General features: G+C 33.8%; 1 protein-coding gene across 5 annotated transcripts in view; it reads left to right on the top strand.

Annotated features, from left to right (window-relative positions):
* Isha (Insulator su(Hw) mRNA adaptor) overlaps positions 1-14,315 on the top strand; it is a 169,275-nt gene that overhangs the window by 18,422 nt on the left and 136,538 nt on the right. For all 5 annotated transcript variants that reach the window (XM_069839880.1, XM_069839878.1, XM_069839879.1 and 2 more), the window contains exon 8: positions 11,126-11,317. In XM_069839880.1, the coding sequence (XP_069695981.1) occupies positions 11,126-11,317 (192 nt within the window). The remainder of the gene's footprint in view (positions 1-11,125; positions 11,318-14,315) is intronic.

Here is a 14,315-nt window from a genome sequence, read left to right as displayed (position 1 = left end):
AAGCCAGAAGGAAGTTGTATAAATTGAGGGAAATAGTATATACATGCCAGTAATATACTGGAAATTATAATTAATAATCAGAAGTTCTGGGACTGAATCTCAGCAACTTAATCAGCACTTTACAGTGTTTGGAAGTCACACTATCACCCTGTTATAAATATATTATCAGATTCAAATTGATCACGGATGTAATCATTAATGCAAAACATTTTTATATTTACAGTTCAGTCCATTGTGTAACTCCCTATAGCACTTAGCAATGTCCAGGACTAAAGAAATACTGAAAAGTACAAATTTTACTAAAAAAAAGTTCGTTAGCAACATGAGTGGACATAGAGTAAGCATACTGTATATCATGAGCATTAATTTGTTGGTTATGAAAATGTGTCTCGTAATTTTATTTTGCGTCATAGTTCATTACAGTTAGTGTAATTTGTGGCATGTTTGAAATTTGGTAGTATAAATGTGTGTAAAATTACATCGTAAATGTAGGGAAACTGAACGACTGGAGAAAGTATGTATGAGTGACATATCGTTGCTGCACCTCCAGAATTTGCTATGTGCATTTAAACAGATTTTGCAGTAGAAAGAAAAATACATTATCACTTTTAATTTCCTTGACTTTCTGAGCTACTTTCGGTATAATTTAATCACTTTTCCTGTACTGATTGAAATTATACCGACAGTAGCTTTGGAAAGCAAGGGAATTAAACTGATGTTTTTTTTTTCTTCTTCTTCTTCTTCTTCTTCTTCTTCTTCTTCTTCTTCTTCTGAAAAATCTGTTTAATTGTACATAGAGAATTTTGGAAGTGCATCAACAATATATTATGCAATATATTGTTGATGCAATATATTGTGTGAGTAAGGATTGGTTAGTCTTCTATGTGGAAGAAACTAAAAATGTGAAGCACCGTTGCTTGAGGAGATTTATTACTTTTCACTTTTTCTGCGTTGTTTCTTAATTTGTCCATCAGAGACATCTGTAGTTCCATATGTACAGTATTTTTCTGCAATGACATCTGCAGTCTTAAGATATTAGGCTGGTATTCATAGTCGACACTTTATATCACCACTTTGCAAAGTGACACTTTTAACGAAAGTGGCTCTTTCATATTAGTGGTATTCTTAGACGATTGAAGAAGTGCACTTCACAAAGTGTCACTTTACGCCAGCGAAGTATAGAGTTACAATTTGGTTGGTAACAGAAGTCCCACAATGCCTTTCAAAACAAGTGAACAAACAATAACAAATTAATGTGTAACCTACAAATTACAATGCTTGTGATTTGAATTGGGAGCCTAATTGATCGCGCGAGAAAGAAAATATATATTTAAAGTTGTTTTATTTCAGTTTCTAGTTTTTGTTGCCGATAGTTGAGATTATTTCAGTCAGTTCAGATATATAATATTTTATTAAATAGGTAGTGATACTGCTGGTGAAATTAGGTTAGATTTTGTACAGTACATAGCTGATCCATTAATTTATATAGTTAGCTTAGGTTTTGTACATATCTTTTTCATTGATTTATGTCGCTAAGTTAGGTTTTGTATATATCCGTTCCACTGATTTATATAGTTCGATTAGATTTTGTACATATCTTCTATTAGTTCATATAGTTAGGTTAAGTTGGACTGAGTAGGTTAAGTTTTGTTATATATATCATTAAATTTATATTGTCCGGTTAGGTTTTATACGTATCTTCTTCATTGATATATTGTTTTATTTCCTTTATTTTCATTTTTGTCTTTTTCGTGAATAGTGAATAGAAGTAAAAAAAGAATGAAATAAACACATTACTACTGCTATTATTATTATTATTATTATTATTATTATTATTATTATTATTATTATTTTCTCTCGTTTCCATTATTGCCTGTTCTTTAGGAATATTTTGAATGCCAAATTTTTCTACAATGCAAAACAAAATAGACCTAATAGTATGAGATCTCTTTTCATGGTGAGGTTATGACTGCAAATGAACTAGAGACAGTATCTCAGCAGAAGCAGCCATATCTGGTGTATTTCTTACCTGCGTGAAAATATATATTATCAAAACAGTAATGATTATATCAACATCAAGATAAATCTTATCTAAAAATACAGGTAGTCAACAAAAATCAAAATCATTTTAAACCCAATATAATTATGGAATCTGCTTAGAAGGCAGGCACTGAGGTCTCTCAATGCTAATTTAAGATATTTATGCCTACATTAGATTGAAGTTAGTTTAATGTTATTTAAGTTAAAAAATTCGTTTCAGTAATAAAAAATAGATTATATAGGCATATCTACCTACATATCACTTCGAGTTGAGGTTATAAATATACGACTGATACTACAGAAATATCTGAACTATAATATTATAGATATTAATGTATGGTAGGCCTACATATCTGTAGCATAGAATTTTAATGCAATCAATAACTATTATTGGAGGCACTGGCAAACCTTTATTATTCGTTTTTGTCAACCGGTCATCGAAAAGATAAGCAATCTCAATAACAGTTTCTTTATCAAATCGGAACCGTTTTTTTAAATTCTATATCATTATAAAATTCCACGTGATTGTCTTTAGGCCTATCTCTAATGTAGCGTTTTTGTACATTGTCCACTAATTGTGCTACCTCTTCCACACGTTCTAATAAATAATTCGACAACTTCCAAGACGTCGTCATTCTTCTACAAAGTGACACTTTCGGCTCAAAGTGTGGTCGGAAGTACACTTTCATCCAAAGTGTTCCTTTGCACCAGAGTGTCGACTGTGCAACGGAAAAGTGATACTTTGCGTCTTCCAAAGGACACTTTAATCGAAAGTGTCGACTATGAATACCAGCCTTAGCCATACCCTTCATTGCAAGAAACTTGGTGGGATGAATAAATAATTTTTCTTGGCTCAAAGTAGTTCTGTTTGCCATAGACCTCGAGTTTTAATCGTACTTTTCTTCCAAAGGAAGCCATGCCAAGAGGATATTCGTCTAATCACGTCTGAATTCTTAAGATATGGTGGCAAACATTATAAACCCTACACCACTAAAAACTATGGTCTTAGTTTACCTTCCAGGAATTGAAGTGGTGGATTCCATACTGGCCTAAATCAAAAGGACAAGTTATGAGAAAAATGACAAAAACTGATAAAACAAATTTGACGTCTCTAGTGCCTGCATATTTTATTTCATTAGATAGTTGAATTAATTTTGACACTTCTCTGAAGTATTTAGAGTCGTTGCTTGTTATATAGATTTAATGAACTTTATGTTTTTCAAACAGATCTAAGTAAGACTGGAAAATAAACTTACACGAATATATATGGACTTGCAAAGAATAAATTAAAACGTGGATGAAATAGCTTAAAAAATTCTGAGGAGCAAATTTTATGTCCTTAATTATTTCTTTCACATTTTCACATAAGCCATAGTTTAACACTGAACTTGGTGGAGGGGAGGGGGGAGAAGTAAGCTTCTTGCACTATTTTCCCCTGGCATAATGGCTCTCCCTACATTAAAGTTTCGAACTAAGTACAATGATCAAATCTCCGGAATATGAGACGTGCATATTTTTTTGTAGTTTGCCTGCTATTCCCTCTTCTTTCTCATCTACTGTGACCTTGATTCATAAAATATCTACACAAAACATTCATTTTCTTCTCTTCCGACTAGGGTGATCAGTAAGAATGTTTTAACGCAAATAGTAACAACTAGGCCATTACTCGAACAGAATTGCAACGAGCTTTAGGTTTCTAGGTTCTGGGTCTTTTGTTTTGGTTTCAGCAAGACACACAAACTTAAGTAGTTTTCTGTTCAGACACTGTTTTGTCACTAGATTTATTTTTAAAATTACTGGCATTACAACCATGTGTTTCTTTATGAGAATAGGTTATGATTAGAGACGGGATTTTCATGCACTATCAAATCGTAAAATATACATGCATCCATGCACTATCAAATGGCCAAATATGCACAATGAAGGAAAAAAACATTGAAAATATGCAAAATTGAAACTTACATTTTATTTTCGAATGGCACAATGTACTACTAACAATCTTCCCAAATTTCTAAGATATTCTTTTCCCTTGATCGACTGTGTCACAAGATCTCTTCTCGAACATTTAATTGGGGGCATTACAACACTTCACAGATCACCACAGAACACAAATACAGTAGCTAATTCACAAAACACCTGTACATGTAGCCTACTACAGACCTTCTACCTATCTACCTTTCCAAATTAAAGGCATGTTAGGGGAAGCATGTTAGTGCTATTGTCGCCAAACTGCAAAGTATGGGAGGGAGCAGAAGAGGCATCCTTCTAATAATAATTTTAGCCTCAAGGTAAGACTTGTATAGAACAAGAGTATGAAATTCCAGTGTGACAATACAATGAGAGGATTAGCTGGTCAGGTTCAAACTCCTCAGATAGAAACCCTGCAAACCTTAGCATTTCACTTATATTTTTCAGTACATATACTCAAATATTGTAAGCTCAGAAATACCAAACTCTACTAGGCAACATTTATAAAATGCAGTATCATGCGATTTAATATAAAATATACACTGAAACGATAAAAATGGACGTAATATGCAACATAAATCTCAAAATATGCATTATTAAACTTGAAATCTAAAAAAAACACGTATTATGCATGAATTTGCCACTAAAAAGACCAAAACATGCAAATATGCATGGAAGAAGTATACATATTTCAAATCACTAAGCCATGAAATGGATATTTACGAAGTTTGAGAACTGTAGCAAGCTTATATAAAAACATCCATTTGCATGGAAATCCTGTCTCTAGTTATGATAGATTTCCCATTTGCATCTGAAACTGAACTGCTTCTCTCACAGCATCACTATATTTTTCAATATTAATTTAATGTATATTTTACGGATTTCATGTATGTCCCAGCCAACAGTGCACATCAGTTTTGTATATGATCTATACTGTGTATAGTGCATGCATATACGTGCTGACTTAGGTCACTTGATCAGAAAAGAAACTCTAATTTTAAGGTTCATTTGGGGGGGGGGGGGGGGGAGATACCATACTCTTGAACTAGATATTTAAAAATTTCAAAGCTGCATAATGATCAGTAAAGTGATTCTTCACACATACTTTGACGACCGTTTCATACAGGTTATCTGCATAACATAATTATACATTTCGTGTTCAATATCGGGATACCTGTATGCTTTACCCCTAAGAAAAAGATACAATAAACATAATCAGTTGTAAGATTTCAAAATTAATCAAAATACTCCTGATTTCTAAAGCAGCAGAGAAATCTTTTTCATATATGGGAATTCAGACTTTGTCCTAAAATAAAGTGTTCCTGTGTTTTATGGTATAATATATGGTAATGTGAAAGTTGAGATGAAATACACATTAATTAAGCAAAGCTGCCATCGTCACTTATATTATTGCAGTGTGCGACTTCCTTTGATCCCTCAGCAAGCCAGTGTACCACATCGCCAACTCCTCCTTACCATATCTTGTGTTTTTATGGCAAAAATTGCGGAGCTTATACACGAGTAATTTCAGTAGTCTATTAGTATGTACAGCAAAATTTTTACTATGGTTAATGAGATTAAAATTTGTTGGCTGGAAGGCATGATTACACTGCCATTGTAGGACTTCTGTTTTGTGTGGCTTGTTGTCTTCTAGACTTTAAATAACTGATAGCATTTTTTCATTGAGTATGGCTCACATTAGAGGTTCACTTGATATCATCCTTTTCGTTTCCAAAATTGCACTCTTTGTTTGTGTCCACTTTCTAGAAATATTACTGTTTCACATCAGTTCTTCAAAAAGCTCAAGTTCTCTAATAATCTGAATTGTAGTAAATTTCAATTTAAGAAAAAAGATAATAGGATCATAATTTATCTTAAATTTAAGTACTGTTTATGAGTAATGTATGGTTCACAACTTTTTGGTCTTTACATTTTTTATTCTTATCCTTACAAATAACTGTGTTCTTTTAAGACTTAAGATGTGTGGACGTTTGAATAGCAATGACAGGATAATTGTTCTTTGGGATATACAATTCATTAACAGTATTTCTGAAATTTCCAAATTAAGTAAAAAGTGCACCAAAGCTGTAAGTGTGTTAATATCACTGTCAAAGAAAGTGGTCTACAAGTATATAGTCATTATGAGAAAAAGTCTTAAGTTTCTTTGCTTCTCCAAAAAATGTTTTCAACAATTAATTTGGCTACTGGTGTAGCTCAGTTGGCTAAGGCAATCCTTAGTTGCGCTTTGGCACAGGTTCAATTATTTGGTTGAGTGTTTTCCGAGGGTTTCCCCAACTGTAAGGCAAATGTCAGGTAATCTACTGCGAATCCTCTGCCTCATCTCACCAAATACCATTTCATTTATCACAAATTCCAACAATGCAAAATAACCGAGTAGTTGATACAGCATCATTAAATAACCAACTAAAAAAATTCCCCCCCTACCTTTTAAGAAGTTAAAAAAAATGCCCTCATGCTGTATTTCCGTTCTAGTGTCCCTATAGGATGTGCACAGCATGCTGGACCTTTGCGTTAACCTCAAATGTAGTGGTCTTTCTTATCCTTTATAAAGCTATACAGATAGTGGCTCAGAATGCAGATTTGGAGTTCATGGTTGCTGCAATTGTGCTTATGCATATATAGTGAGAGTCCATTTTTCAATCCTTGAGCATTTGTAATTCAGTGTAATTTTATTTAAGGAAGGCTAAAAAAATTAAGTCAACAGAAGGAAAAAATATTTCACTGCAGTAATGAATGACCTCCCATGAATTTTCCTATGCAGACAGTTGAGAAAAATATTTGGGAACTTTTGAAATCATGCAATTCTTTCTGCTGGGATCACCATCTGTTTGGTTTTGTGAAAATTTTACGTGAGACCATTACTTCTAAACCTTAAAGATGGTTGATCTTGCTTGTATTATTGTTGGTGGGATGCTGGAACATTGTTTTGTTTCAGGGACATTATTGAATTCCTCAATAAGTGGATAGAAATATGTTGATGAAAATATGTTTTGGAGAAATAAAGTAAGACCTTGCTCTTGTAACAGGTATTTCTGTAGATTGGTGCCTTGTGATATCGATATCCTTGCAGCTTTGGTAAAATCTGTTTACTCTGCCCTGTTGTCTAAATTATGTATTTAAAAAATTGTAGGACCACATTAAATTCTTAGTTTTTATCATTAAATATTTCTGACGTTGGCTTGGGATATCTGTGTGTTTGAACAAAGTAAAAAATGTGCAAGGAGTATAATTCAGGTACATTCAGGCATTTGAATGTAGTTGTATTAATTGTATAATATGTTCCAATTGTATATATGTAATCTTTTATACTTCACTGTGTTGCTTAATATGAACAAATATTTCTGATAAACATATAATGATAGAGAGAGATACAGACATTTGAATATTCACAAAGCAGTGCAATATTAATATTATTCAACAGCAACTGATTGAGAACTGAGAAGCATAGACCACTTAGTTCGCTAGAGACTATCCAGAATACACAACAGTCGTTGAGTCTGCATTACACTCACTCGTAATGAATGATTGAGAATTGTTGGGATGCCACAGGGAAAAGAGGATACCTGAAGAAAACACCTGTGTTGCCTGGACCATAGGTTTGCCCAGCACATATCATTTCATAGTGGATTGAATGATTTGTAGATAAATGATAACATAACATGACATGGCCCTTAATTTTTATAAAGTTTGTCTCAATAGATAGCTGTTAATTAAAATTGAATATCCACATTGAAAGTTTCAGAATTAACTGCATAGACTTGGATTTGGTCACAAAATTATATTTGCTTGCTTACTTACAAATGACTTTTAAGGAACCGGTGTGTTCATTGCTACCTTCACATAAGCCCGTCATCGGTCCCTATCCTGTGCAAGATAAATCAGTCTCATATCCCACCCCTTTCAAATCAATTTTAATATTATCCTCCTATCTACGTCTCGTCCTCCCCAAAGGTCCTTTTGCCTCTGGTCTCCCAGCTAACGCACTATATGCATTTCTGGATTCACTCATACATACTACATGCCCTGCCCATCTCAAACATATGGATTTAATGTTCCTAATTATGTCAGGTGAAGAATACAATGCATGCAGTTCTGCATTAAGTAACTTTCTCCATTCTCCTGTAACTTCATCCATCTTAGCCCCAGGTATTTTCCTAAGAACCTTATTCTCAAAAACCCTTAATCTCTGTTCCTCTCTAAAAGTGAGAGTCCAAGTCTCACAACCATTGCAGAACAACTGGTAATATAACCTTTATAAATTCTTACTTTCAGATTTTTTGACAGCAGACTAGATGACAAAATCTTCTCAACCAAATAATAACAGGCATTTCCCATATTTATTCTGTGTTTAATTTCCTCTCATGTCATTTATATTTGTTACTGTTGCTCCAAGATATTTGAATTTTTCCACCTCTTCGAAGGAGAAATCTCCAATTTTTGTGTTTCCGTTTTGTACAATATTCTCGTCATGAGACATAATCATATATTTTGTCTTTTCTTGTTTTACTTCCAAACTTATCGCTTTACTTGCTTCGAGTAAAATTTACATGTTTTCCCTAATTGTTTGTGGGTTTTCTCCTAACATATTCACGTCATCTGCATAGACAAGTAGCTGATGTAACCCATTCAATTCCAAACCCTGTCTGTTATCCTGAACTTTCCTAATGGCATATTCTAGAGTGAAGTTAAAAATTAAATATCAAATCTCATTACATCCAGTTGACACTGGATAATAAGGTGGACATGTAATGTACACTAGTACATACTGTGTTTGAACATGGACAGATAATTTTCAGAGAATCAGCAGATCTTCCACAATCACATCCATGTCCTGTGTCTCTTTATGTTATGTATGTACACAGGTCCACAGCCAGACAATGTCAGGCACATATAACATAGTGGAGCAGGAGAGGCACATGTAATGGATCTCAGAATATAAATCTTTAAAAGTGCAGGGTGACTAGATGCTTATGTAACAGGGATCTGGCATTTACTTTATGTAGCTTCAGACATCAGAACACATTCAGACAACTTGTTGCACCGTTGACTGTAATGAAAAAGTATATATCAGTAACAAATTCATTCTGTGATAATAGATGATTAAGATGATATGTAATTAGCTATAATACAAAATGGAAAAAAAAAAAAAAAAAAAAAATTAAAGTTTTATTCAAAATACAGTAATTGCAGTCTTGATTGTCTACTAACAAATTTCTCCAGAACATTGTCGAACTCAAGACTTCTCATGTATGCAGAAAAAACTTGCAAATCATGATCAAGATTTCCAGAGATATAATCTCGCTAAATACATCAATTTGTTGTAAATAGATGTGGCAGTGTGGGTTTACGTCTCAGAATGATTTAGTACTGACAAGTAAAGGAAGATTATGTCCTTCAATTTAAGATTATCCAACTTAAGACGAAGGTTCTATAGAGCTGTACTGTGGTTGCTTAAATAATATAATAATACAGTACTTTAAGTAACAACTGCATTGCATACTATTGGAATATAGTGTGGTTTAGTAGTATTTAATGTAACATCCAACTGTGTTGTTACATCTGAGAAGGCATTGTTATTTAAATAGAAGTTTTGATTAGTGATGAGGCATCTTTTTAAGGAATCAGAAATTTATTTAAATTGGAAAAACTAATAAATTTGATTGATGTATGTATATGTTACACATTGAACAGACTACAAATATCCTTCATTGTAAATTTTCACATATCATAGCTTTTGTACATCTTTTACATCTGTTTCATTTTAAGGTGAATGGTTTGTGGTGAAATGGTGGTAGAGGAATTGAGAATACCAAAAAAATCTGTTACACCACCATCTTTGATGTCGTCACCATCATCCTCTTCTGTCAGTGTTCGACCTTTTGATCCATTCTGTCATCATGAACCAAGAATAAGTCATATGGTCAGCAAGACTCGAGGCTGTTATGCAAACAAATCAGAGTGCTGAATTTTTTACCTGACACCATAGTGAAAAACTAGCGCAAGTTCTGCTTGGATTCACTATGATTGGTCTGGAAAACTAACATACCAACCATTTGGCTAGTGGTGTACCATTTTGGCCCCACCTGTACTTTCATATAGGCTACCAGTGAGCCAGCCTGCATTTTGTAGAGAGTATCTCTATGATGTAATAACGGCATAAAGAAAATGTTCTATATATAAGCAATTTATAGATAGAAATTGGAATTTTTTTATTTGTTGAGTTCGAAATGTAGAAAGTGGGATTTTGAAATGGGGAAAATTAGTGTTCTTAGATTGACTTTTTCGGTATTTTCAAAATAGATAGCTACAATAGCACTCTAGTTTTCAAAATGCTTTTCAGAAAAAAAAAAAAAAAAGACTGATGTTTTCTGTTGACAAACATTGGCGTTTATCAGACAAAACATTATTTTATAATAAGAAGTGTTCACAGTTTGCATTAGCAAATGGCACATAGGAACAAAGGGTGCATTCAGTTGACTAACAGTGATTACGATACGACAACAAACCAAAGCCAGATATGACGTCAGGAATGTGTGCAGACCATAGATATCAACTGTATCTACAATATGACTATTGAATCATAGAAAAAAAAATTGAAAATTCGCCCACATTATTTGCAGATTGCTTAAAAAATTGCGTGTTTTCGCAAAAATGAGAAATTCGGAAATTTGCGGCATGATACAGATTTCGCAATGTTTCGTGGGTTCAAATTGGGCATAAAAGGATTGAAGGATGTGTATTAACTGTAATTAAAAATAATTTTAAAAAATCGCGAAATTTGTGTTCGCGAAATATTCAATTATTTGTAGCAGTGTTTATAAAATTTATTTTTTACCGAGACTTGTGTGTTTAATAATTGGAATAATATTCTGCCGAATGTTCCTGTTAAATATGCAGTGCACATTTTTATGTTTTTGTTCTTTATTTGGGGTTGATAACAAATTGGGTCCATCTCCTTCCTTTCCCAAAACTACTGGTAGTTTATTGCACTTTACATTTTTTGTTATATTGTAGTTATATTATAAGACGATTTTGATTTTCTTGCCACATTTACTAATTCGTTTGTTTCTTATAAACTTCGTTTTGTATGTTGCAGTCCTGATACAAATTGTATAGAAGTCATAAATTTAGATAGAAGTCGTTCAAGAAGTCCATCAATGAGTAATTCAAAAATGTACAGACGACGGAGGAGTAGGACAAGGTCTCGTGATCGTCGACGAGGTAGGAGATCTCGATCAAGATCTGCTTCTGATGGTAGAAGATCACGATCAAGATCAAGACGGAGGAGGTAAGAGTACTGAATATGTGATATGCTAATGATATAGCAAGTAGCCTGTATGCAGTTTCACGTTGCACCCAGTTTCAGTGATAAGTACTTGACTCAAGTTTTTGCCTTTGAGTACCACACTGAATCTGTAGACCATTTCGCTGGAAGTAGTTTTGCATTGTATCAAGATTTTGGTAACTGGGAAATAACAGAATGCTGACATGGGAAATGGGAAGTACTCCAATAAAACATAGCCCAAATCGCTTGTTCATTATGTTATTCACTTCATGTTCAAACATTTTTAACAAGAGCCAGAGAAGGTCACAATTGTACCTACACCGATTTCACATTTCTGATAATTCTATTTGTGGTATAATAATCATGATGAAAATCTGGAACACATTCTTCTATACTGTCCATCCATAAATCACAAAAGAAGTAAATTAAAATCATCAATACCAGTTGCAGAAGACACAGCCCTGCAGTATATATTGACTACACCCCAACTCTGGCTACTAGCAACAGGCATCTATAATGAACACCGATCACAATACCCCTCATTTCTCGTGAAGAACAAAAATTGAATAGACTATAGTGGACTTCATGTTGTCAGCAAACAGCTGGATACATTAAGAAGATTAATTGATCAATTGATTTATTCACTTGGATTGTGTAGGGTCCCCAATATGAAGAGCTCACACCAGCAACAGTACACCATTGGTTGCGGGATTTAACTCATTTTCCTTTGAGTGGTTTAGAACTGAACTCTTAAAGTTGCTTTTCAAACTGTTGTGGTTTGGCATAATTATATTTCTTTAAACGATAAGACATACACGGTCTTATTCTTTTTGAATATGTACGTGAATAGAATTATAAAGAAGTAGCAACAAACAAGCACAATTTCATATCAATAAACAGATTTTTGTAAATTGTACTGGTACAATAGTTACTGTTTATGCAAATGAGACTTTTTTTCTTGTTGCAATCTCCGAATCTTAAGTTTTACTTACCATATGCATACCATTGCAAACAATAAAATTAGGCCTATAAACATACAAAAGAAAAGTGTTGGCATTTTGTCTGAAAGAACTAGTACGATCTGTTTAGACAATAAAGTAGTTGACAGAATAAGTGAATTCCCGTACTATGACAATGAAATATCTTTAAATGGATCTACCAGAAAAACTCAACAGATAACAGTACAACATGAGGTATTGTCAACACCATCAGTCATTCATATAAAAACTTAACATTTGTTAAAAGTGTGGCTTTGAACTATCTCATTCTCACCCCTTCAATTTTATCATGATGCATTGAAATATATGAGAAAGGCGAATGGTGTGAAGATTTTACGGAGACAGTGTTGCTGCCAGTACCAAAAAAAGAAAAATAATGCCAAGAAATATAACAAGTTCAGGACTATCAGCCTGATATCACATTCGACGGTGTGTGCACAGGATATACATCATGTCACGTGACCTTCAGTAGACACCCTGCCTACAAATGCAAGTAACATGCACTACAGGGTTACTTTAACAGGTCTCTTACTCTTAAACAAGTCCAGTATACTTCAGTTTAGCAATGTTTGTGATATTGAGCACTACTATTTGAAATAAAGGTGCCTAAACAAGTACGAAAGTACAGAAGTGAGTAAAGGAATTCAGAAGATGGTATGACTGTGTAAGTTGTGATATAGTTGTATGTAATTTATGTAAGACTGACATAAAAGCATTGTTCAGCACTGTAATTAAAAAAAAAAAAACATACTGCCCGTGTCTCACGTCCTGAGACTAGTTCCCGAGTGCTTATAACCACGTCTCTTAGGTCTGCTCGGACTGCATTATCCTATGCAGGGGTTTTTACTGTTTATAATACTGGATACTCTAATTGTGGTTACCACTATCGCTATTATCTCTGATGGCGATTTCCTAAAATGTATGTACACACTAGGCCACTCTTTGTTCAGTCTGGACAATTGCCGAATTACCATAGAGCAGCATTTCTCAAAGTATGTTCTGGGGTTCTGTGAGCCCTATATGATTTTAAATTTTATTTATTTATTTATTTTATAGTACAAAGACATACTCGAATTTGCTTTTACAAGACCTTGGCGAGACCTATACTTTGTTATGGCAATGAGGCATGGACATTGAGGAAGAAAGACGAAAGCAGAATAATGGCTAATGAAATTAAATTTATGAGATATACAGTGGGATATACGAAATGGAATCACAAACGCAATGAAGATGTAATGGAAGAATTACAACTAGAACCTGTAATTAATCACGTAAAACATTATCAGAACAACTGGATAAATCATCTGCATCACATGCATAGAGATAGAATCCCAAAAGTCATGCTCCACTATTGTCCAAATGGGAAGAGATCTCTCAGTCGTCCAAAGAAGTGCTGGATTGAAAATTCAACTGTGAGATCGTAACAGGCCATTTGGCCTAATACTTGAAGGGAAGAAGAAGACTTTTTTTTTTTACTTGATTATTTAACGACATTGTATCAACTACTAGGTTATTTTGCATTGATGGGATTGATGGTAGCAAAATGGTATTTGGTGAGATGAGGTCGGGGATTCGCCAAGGATTACCTGACATTCGCCTTACAGTTGGAGAAACCCTCGGGGGGGGGGGGGAAATCCTACCAGGTAATCAGCCCAAGCGGGAATCGAACCTGCGCCTGAGCGCAACTTTGGATCGATGGATAAGCACGTTAGCCAACTGGGCTGCTCCGGTGGCTATTTTATATTTAGTGGTTACTATAAAAATATATAAATGTTACGAAAATATGAATCAATAATAACATGAAACCACCGATAATAATAATAATAATAATAATAATAATAATAATCCAATAATATGCGTAATAATAATATGTTTAATGAACATCTAAAACGGAAAATACCCATAATACTTATCACTTTCATCACTGGATTCTCTGCGTGTTTGTTCACTAAAACAAAATACCGAAAAGACAAAATACAGAATTACAGTAGAAATGAGACTAC

This window comes from Periplaneta americana, chromosome 11 (genome assembly GCF_040183065.1).
Source record: "Periplaneta americana isolate PAMFEO1 chromosome 11, P.americana_PAMFEO1_priV1, whole genome shotgun sequence".
Lineage (NCBI taxonomy): Eukaryota > Metazoa > Arthropoda > Insecta > Blattodea > Blattidae > Periplaneta > Periplaneta americana.
Note: the sequence above shows the minus strand (reverse complement) of the source record. Positions and strands in the feature narration are given on the sequence as shown.